Source organism: Echinops telfairi, unplaced genomic scaffold (assembly GCF_000313985.2).
Source record: "Echinops telfairi isolate 266 unplaced genomic scaffold, ASM31398v2 ScPeMD7_7417;HRSCAF=8455, whole genome shotgun sequence".
Taxonomy (NCBI): Eukaryota; Metazoa; Chordata; class Mammalia; order Afrosoricida; family Tenrecidae; genus Echinops; species Echinops telfairi.
This window is the reverse complement of record NW_022111317.1, coordinates 4,713,569-4,721,660: the sequence shown is the minus strand read 5'-3', so window position 1 is coordinate 4,721,660 and position 8,092 is coordinate 4,713,569. Positions and strand designations below refer to the sequence as shown.

At 59.7% G+C, this 8,092-nt stretch overlaps 1 protein-coding gene across 1 annotated transcript in view; it reads left to right on the top strand.

The window, feature by feature from the left end:
- The first annotated feature begins 2,805 nt into the window (after positions 1 to 2,805).
- SF3B2 (splicing factor 3b subunit 2) overlaps positions 2,806 to 8,092 on the top strand; it is a 17,152-nt gene continuing 11,865 nt past the window's right edge. The window contains exons 1-8 of the mRNA XM_004713545.2: positions 2,806 to 2,978; positions 3,131 to 3,177; positions 3,320 to 3,397; positions 5,299 to 5,547; positions 6,742 to 6,859; positions 7,378 to 7,478; positions 7,771 to 7,867; positions 7,979 to 8,070. Coding sequence (XP_004713602.1) covers positions 2,843 to 2,978; positions 3,131 to 3,177; positions 3,320 to 3,397; positions 5,299 to 5,547; positions 6,742 to 6,859; positions 7,378 to 7,478; positions 7,771 to 7,867; positions 7,979 to 8,070 — 918 coding nt within the window. The 5' untranslated portion in view covers positions 2,806 to 2,842. The remainder of the gene's footprint in view (positions 2,979 to 3,130; positions 3,178 to 3,319; positions 3,398 to 5,298; positions 5,548 to 6,741; positions 6,860 to 7,377; positions 7,479 to 7,770; positions 7,868 to 7,978; positions 8,071 to 8,092) is intronic.

Below are 8,092 nucleotides of genomic sequence, written 5' to 3'. Positions count from 1 at the left end.
TTTGCATATCTTCCCCGCGCAGCCTCGCTGGAGCTGGACACCGACGTGGCCAGCGCTCCTTCTCTCATTGTTCCCAAGGAGAAGCCGAGGGCAGGAAGGTGTGGGAGACTCAGGCCTGGTGCAGTTAGAGGTACAGATGCCTGTGCTGCCACCCACATGCTTCCTCCCACCCGGTCCCCCCTTCTCCTCTCTCCTCCTCCAGTACAGCTCCTACCCCAGTCTGGATCTATCTGGCCTCCCCGCTTTTCCAACTGCCACCCCCACTCCAGGCCGACCCCTGCTGCTCACTTGCTCCTCCTGCCCCCTGGACTCCATCGGACTCCATCGTGCCCAAGCACAGAGCACAGAGCACTAGGAATCAGGACGGCGGATGCCACCTTGCTCCATCTATGAGTCCTGTTGTCCAAGAGGCAATGCGCTCAGGCTCCCTCTCACTCAGCACTGGGAGCCAGCTGGCTGTCTCCAGTCTCCAGAGCCCTTCTGGGACTGCGGAGTTCGTGCAGGGGAAGGCTCAGTACCCTTGGAGTGTGTCGGAGTGGTCCTGCATCCCCACTGGCTTTGTAGTCCTCGGAGTCCCTGGGTGGTGCAAATGGTTAGCACCCAGCTCTTAGCCAAAAGGTTGGAAGTTGGAGGTCACCCTGATGTCCCAGGGAAGAGAAGTGGAAAAGACAGCCACCCACCAGGGACTCTGGGGCACAGAGCTACTGAGTCACTCACGCGGGTCAGGTTGGCATGATTTGGAACCGACTGACAGCAACCAGCGTCTGAGTCTTCAGCTCCTTCCATCTCAGAACTGGACAGCAACACGGCCCCGAAACAGGCCAGTTGTTAAGAGAGAGACCCCTGTTTCCGGGGATGTTGGGACAGCTAGTTAAAGCTGAGGCTGGATGCCCCTACTCTAGGCCCGCACAGCAACAGGCGGGTGTTATGTGAGGGTCTTTGTTGAGGAGATGAGCCTATGGTCACAGTTCAGCCTCCTGGGCCTGTCCACATCACTCTGCTCACCCGCTTTCCCTTCTGTGCATTAGGGGCCTATCCTACCCTGCCTGCCTCCCGATCCCAGGGCAGGTGTGATGAAATGAGGCCCTGCCTGGTGGGTCCCTTGCATGTCCCTTTCTGGGCCTGGTTACATTACTCCTCACCAGTCAGCCCTTAGCTTAGCTTGCTCAGGCAGAGCTGCCTCCCCCAGCAGGGAGGCACCCCTGGGACCTCAGCCTCAGGTGACCTTCTGGGGCTCTTGGGTTTCAGAGAGCAGAAAGCTGCTTCCTTTGGGTCATTCTTGGGAGTGGCTTCCCTCTGGGCGTGGCAGCAGGTGATTGGGATGGTGGTGATGGAAGCGGACGGGCAAGGGTTAAGAGGAAGTGACAGGAGCTTTGCAGCCAGGGAGGACTCCAGCCAACCTCCTGGTTCAGTCCCTTGGTGAAATGAGTTCCTTTGAGAAGATCTGAAGGATGTGTGTGTGTGTGTGGGGGGGGGGCGGGCATGGTAAATGAGACTATCTTATCTGATGCCCCTCCAAAATAGCTCACTGCCGTCAAGTGGATTCTGACTCATAGCCCATCTACAGGATAAGGTAGCACTATCCCTGGGCTTCTGAGACCAACTCTGTACGTTACAGAAGAAAAGGGGGGACATGTCCCATCTTTTCTCCCGTAGAGCAGTTGGTGGTTTTGAACGGCTGACCTTTCGGTTAGCAGCCCAGCCATAAATAACCATGGTGCCATTAGGACTTCACCTCACTCAGCCCCAAACAGACACACAGTGAGCCTGGCCGTCAGTGAGGTGGTGGAGCTAGCCTCAGAGTGCGAGGGGGACCCCTGAACTAGTGCAGGGTGGGGAGGAGAGCCATGCAGTTGATGGGAGCTGCAGCCTGGGCAGGTAAAGGCTTCAGTCCAATCCTCTCTCAGGTGGGCTACAGAGGCCACTTTCCGGGAGGGCTCAAGGAAGAAAAGCCGAAGGTACAAAACTCGGCGCCAGCCAAGTGTTTCATTTACTCGTTTTCACGAATCTTTATTGAGTGCCAGGTGTTGCCAGACGGTTAAAACGTCTAGGCACCTGCTCACGTTCTTAAAGATAGAGGTGAGCGTAGGGAGAGGCAAAAGGTAAACTTGAGAAGACGAAGGGTAGAGATTTGAACGTGTGATGAGCCCTACAAGGATCGGCAAGCGGGCGATGGCTCGGTTGCGGCGAGGACATGTGAGCTGGCAGTAAAGTGGAAGACGGGGGCTATCCTGCCGCCCTGCCCCCAGGTCGGCAGTTGGAGCTCAGCCCGGGCGGGCCCGCTCGGCGCCCGGCCCCGCTCTCCTTTCAGCCCATTCATCCGTGCCGGGGGCGGGCGGGCAGACAATCACACCCTGTGTTATCACAGGCATCGACTCCAACCTCCTGCTTGGCGCCCGCAACGTGCGGCCACCGGGGGAAGGGGCCTCTCGGGCCTCCCGGGGAACTCGAGCGCCCCGGCCAGGGACGCCTCCTTCGGGAGTCGGGCCGGAAGGTGGACCGATGGCCCTGGTTCCAACAGGCGCGCCGCCCAACGCGGACTGAGCAGGGTTTTCCCGAGCTCCACAGGCAACGGTCTTCCAGCCATGGGACCCGCGGCGCCCGCCTACTGCGCACTACAACTCCCAGAAGGCGACGTGACCTGGCCCTCGGGGTCACCGGCGAAAGGGCGCGTGTCTTGGCCAATCACGCTCCCCGGAGGGTGGCAGGAGGTGGGCTTCCAGCCGAGCGACCTTCCAATCCTCGAGCGGGCCTGGCTGACGTCACCGCCGGAAGTTCCCGGAAGTAGGCACGGAGGCTGGTCCGGGTCTCCGTGTGAGTCGCGCGCCTTCCTGCCGCTAAGATGGCGGCCGAGCACCCAGAGCCTCCCAAGGGGGAGTTGCAGCTGCCGCCGCCGCCGCCGCCGCCAGGGCACTATGGCTCCTGGGCTGCCCAGGAGCTGCAGGCCAAGCTGGCAGAGATCGGAGCGCCGATCCAGGGTGAGGAGTGGAGGGCGAGAGAGGGCTGCGCGGGCCTGCCCAGCGGAGCCTGGTCACCCCGGAGAGCCGGGCGCCGTGCGCGCGGGCCCGGCCAGCCTGACCAGCCCGCCCCTGGCCAGCCCAGGTTACCCACCCCGTGTGTTGCCCCGCAGGGAGCCGCGAGGAGCTGGTGGAGCGACTGCAGACCTACACGCGCCAGGTAAGCAGCAGCGGGGCATAGACGCTGGACCCGCGCCCTGCGCGCCTGGGCCCGGCGGCACCCTAGGCGTTGATGCCGCAGACTGGCCCCGGCCCTGCCTTTTGCCCGAGGACGTGACCGGGAGTTGCTTTCTTCCTGGCAGACCGGCATGGTGCTGAATCGGCCGGTTCTGAGACGGGACGATGGGGACAAGGCGGCTCCCCCTCCCATGTCGGCGCAGGTGAGGAACCCGTTTCGCGCTGTCCGGGCCCTCGTTAATACTAACGGTTGACCCCCCTTTTCCGGTGCCGCGTTCCGGGGGCGCCGTTAGCAGACTGCACAGGGAGGGCAGAAGTAGGGGCCCTTCAGTTCTTTCAAGGGCCCTGGTGGTGCAGCGGGTCAGGCGTTGGTCCGCAGTCCACTAGGCTGGCTGCCTCACGGGAGAAAGAGCAGCCTTTGCCCCCGGGAAGAGTTGTAGTCTTGGGAGCCCTCCAGAGCAGCCCACCCTATAGGGTCTACAGGATCGCTGTGAGTCGGAACGGACTCCCAGGTAACAGGTTTCCGTTTTTTTGTGTTTTCTTTCTGGGTTCTCACACCTGCCTCCTGCAGTCTCCAAATTCTGCTTGGTGTTCAAGACTCAGACATCTGGGAGCCTCACTTGATCTTGCCCTGTAAACCCTCATTGCCATCGGGTCGATTCTGATGCGTAGTCCCTGTGGGTTTCTGAGACTGTAACTCCTCAGGGGAGTAGAGAGCCCTGCCTTTCTTCTGCAGAGCAGCTGGTGGTGTTGAACTGCTGACCCTGTGGTTAGCGGTCCGGCGAGTCATCACTGTGCCCGGGGCAGTTGATCGTCCTCTGGGGTGGAAGTAATCAATCACTCCCTACCTTGACACAGTTCCTATGTTGTTGAATGGGCATTGGCAGCGAACTCCCTGCTGTGGTGGCCTACGTAGCCCCTGCATTTAGTGAGTCTTTGGGGTATGTTGGGACCCCTGCCCATTGGTTCCTATTTAATGGAAACCCTCACATTTCCCACATGCTCTTGGGTTGAGGTTGGCCGTTCAAATCGACCAGCTGCTCTGCAAGAGAAAGCTGCGACAGTCCGTCTCTGTGAAGACTTACAGCCTTGGAAACCCCCAGGGAGCAGTTCTGCTCTGTCCTCTCAGTCGATCTGAGTTGGCATGGCATCTACATAAGGGCAGTGGGGCTTTTTGGGTTCCGATCCAGCAGTGGCTACAGTCTGGGGTCCCTTGACCCCAATGGATGGGATGATAGGTCCCTAGATGGCTTTTATAAGTGTCCCCAAACCTCCTGAAAATGTACCTGGAATCTGTTTTTCTGGCAATAAATCTGATTGTTTGTCCATCGCTTGATGCCCCAGTGTGGCCATTTCTCTTGATGAATGTTTGGGCCATGCTCTTCTTGAACCCAGTAGTCATGCGTTATGGGTGGTGGTGGTGGTGAGGTCCCGCCGAGTTTTTCTGGGCTGTGGTAACTGACTTATTGGAGGCTGTAACCGTAGCCGTTTGTTTCCAGGCTGGATTTTAGCCTCTGATGCATTGGGCTGCTAACAGCAAGGTCAGCATTTTGGAACCTACTGGTTGCTCCTCAGGAGAAAGACGAGGCTCCTGGTGCCTGTAAAAGACTTAAGGGCCTCAGAACCCCCAGGGATCACTGTAAAGGAGCCCTGGTGCTGAAATGCTTGCATGTTGGGCTGCATACCACAGGGTCAGCAGTTCGAAGCCACTGGAGAGAGAGAAAGACAAGGCTTTCTACCCCTGTGAAGAATTACAGCTTCGGAAACCCACCGGGGCAGTTCTAGCCTACTTTGAAAGGTCACTGTGAGTCCGAATGGAAGACTTTCTGGTAGCGAGGGTTTTAGAGGGTTGCTGTGAGGTGGATTGGCCTCTGTGGCATTGAGTCTGGTTGACTCTTGTGGGAGCAGACAGAGGTGGTCTTTCTCCAGTGGAGCCGCCGGTGGCTTTGAACTGCCCACCATTCCATTAGCAGTCAAACGCTCCACCGTCATCACCTGGGACCCTTGCGGGAGAACCTTGTGGTACGTGGCTTTGAGTTCCAGCAGGGGTTGGCAGAGCGCACAGACAAGTTCTGCCTAGTTTACGCCCATGGTTTCTTCACAGCTCTCCGGCATTCCCATGCCACCGCCACCCATGGGACTCCCTCCTCTTCAGCCGCCGCCTCCTCCACCTCCACCTCCACCGGGCCTCGGCCTCGGCTTCCCCATGGCTGGAGGACCCCACCCCCCCACCTTGGGGCCGCCTCCTCCCCTCCGAGTGGGCGAGCCCGCGGGGCTGTCCGAGGAGGAACGGCTGAAGCTGGCGCAGCAGCAGGCGGCATTGCTGATGCAACAAGAGGAGCGTGCCAAGCGGGTGAGACGGGTGCAAGCCCACGGCTAGGCCCCAGCAGGCCCCTGACGGGGGAGCCGAGCTCTCCAGAGAGCTTGATCCGGTGACCCAGGCTTCTGGGAAGGTCTGGACCGTGGATGAGCTTGTAGACCCTAGGCTCAGTGAGGCCGCAGGAAGCAGGGCTAGACAGGCCTGGGTGTGGGTGCTGGTGGGAGCTTGTTTTCTCATCTAGGCCCCAGAGCGGTTCACAGAACAAACACGAACTACCTCCTGGAGCAGCAGAAAGGCTAAACAAGCCCCACCAGGTTCCAGCATCTCCCAAATTCCTACCCCCGACCCATCTGGTCCAGGGGTGATAGCCACAGCCTATTTTTGTACAGCCTGAGCGCTAAGCATGATTGTAGTTTTAAAGGACTGTTGATAAAACAGTCTCTGAGGGGGTTCCAGGAAGTTGGGGCTGGGGAGAGGGGGGTGACATCCATCACCTTCTGCTTCCACTTTCCCCTGAGCTTTTCGAAGCCCCCTTGTCCACGAAACAGCTCTGAGGGCCACGGAGCTGGGCCTGTGTGTCGTGCTGGGCAGAACATTGGCTGGCCTCAGGTGGCTTTGCCTGACTGAGCCCCTTGGTAAGACAGTGTGGCCAGCATCTTCACGTGCAGGATTTGGACTGGCTGCCGGGAGGGTGCGTGTGGCAGTGCTGAGCAGATGTCAGACCCCAGAGGTACATAGCATTAGTTGTTCCCAGACCCATGACCTGGAAGTGTTTTTCTTAAAGCTTTAGAAGCCGCAGGTGAGGACGTAGTTAGAATGTGCTTATCTTGGTGGCTCACCAGCTTGTAGAGATCTTGAGGTGTAGATAGAGGGTTTGGACTTCCCATTTTTTCTGAATCTTGAGATGTTATCTTTGGCGTGGGGGGGGGGATTATTCTGGAAAACAGAGGAGGCAGTGTTGAGCTAGCTGATGAGCTTTATGCCAGGGCTGTCGACTCCCCTGGCTTTGCTTAGTGTGATTTCTTGGGCATCATCTCTGGTGAGAGGGCACCTCTGTTTACAGTGGGCCCCTGGACGTGTGGGGGCGGGGGCTGGGGGTTGTCAGCCCCAAGTGGCTCCTGATTGTCCTCCTCGGGCCTGTTAGCAGGCGGAAAGCAAGCATTTGCCAGGGGCCAGCTGCCAAGTGGGTTTTCCGGCTGTGTCTCCTCTCCGTTGGTCCCCCTGCAGGCAGCTGTGATGCTGGAGCAGGAGAGGCAGCAGGAGATGGTCAAGATGGGCACCCCGGTGCCTCGGCCCCCACAGGACATGGGCCAGATGGGCGTTCGCACTCCTCTGGGTCCTCGAGGTAAGGCCCTGGGGACAGACGGGACAGACAAAGCAAGCACCTGAAGTCCACTGCCATCACAGCAGTGCCCACTCGCAGGCATTCTGGAGGACACAGTGCAGCTGCTGCTGGGCTCTCGGAGGCTGTGAGTCTTCACGTGGGCAGAGCAGAGCGAGCGGCTGGTGGGTTTCCACTGCTGCCCTTTGCTGTTGGCACTGTATTGCATAGCCCACCACGCTGCCCTGCCTCCTTACGGGCAAAGGAGGGGCCGCTGGCTGCTGCCTCTGAAACGCGCCCTGTGAGTGTGCGTCCCACGGCACACATTTGAAGCCCAAGTGCAACTTTCCAGATGGAACCTCCCATCCCAGAAGCGCCGTTGGGCCTGGGTGCCCGGATGGTACCAGAATCCCAGCTGTCCCGCCGCCCACCCGGGTGTCCTGCTCGGCACCCTCTCTCCCCTGAAGCCCAGCCGCCGCCCAGGGCTGACTCTTAGCGTGCGTTGCCTTTTCTCACATTGGCCTCCTCCTTCCTGTCCCCAGTGGCTGCTCCGGTGGTCCCCACACCCACTGTTTTGCCCATGGGGGCCCCTGTTCCCCGACCTCGTGGCCCCCCACCACCCCCTGGAGAAGAAAACCGAGAGGTGAGACGGGTGGTTCCTTCCTCAAGAGACTGGGGACTTAGAAGGGACCGTTTTTTAGATTTTTTTAGGATTCTGAGAGGATGTGGGGTGGCAGGCACTGGGTGAGAGAGACCCTGAGCAGGGCTCGGGTCCCTGGGGCGGGGTGCTGACCGTGTTGAGCTGAGTGCGCCCTCTTGGTGTTGCCGTGATCGGTGCGTTTCACCACTGGCCGCGGCTTTCCCAGACCGAGAAGTAGTGAGGTGGTCTGAGCATGGGGCAGCCCACGGTCCCCTCTGACTGGGTTGTCTCGCAGCTGGACGACCCCTCTGTGGGCCCCAAGATCCCCCAGGCCTTGGAGAAGATCCTGCAGCTGAAGGAGAGCCGCCAGGAAGAAATGAACTCTCTCCAGGGTGAGGCTTTCGGGGAGCCCATGGGGTGGGGGAGGCGGCTGAGAAGAGAGACCGAGCTGCTGGGCAGGGATGCAGGGAGGGCACACTGACCGCGGCCCTGCCCCTTCACAGAGGACGAGGAGATGGAGACAGACGCTCGCTTGTCCCTGGGCCAGCCAACTTCCGAGACCGAGGATGACAGCGGGTCCATGTCCAAGAAAGAGGTACGGCTGGCACTGGTGCTGG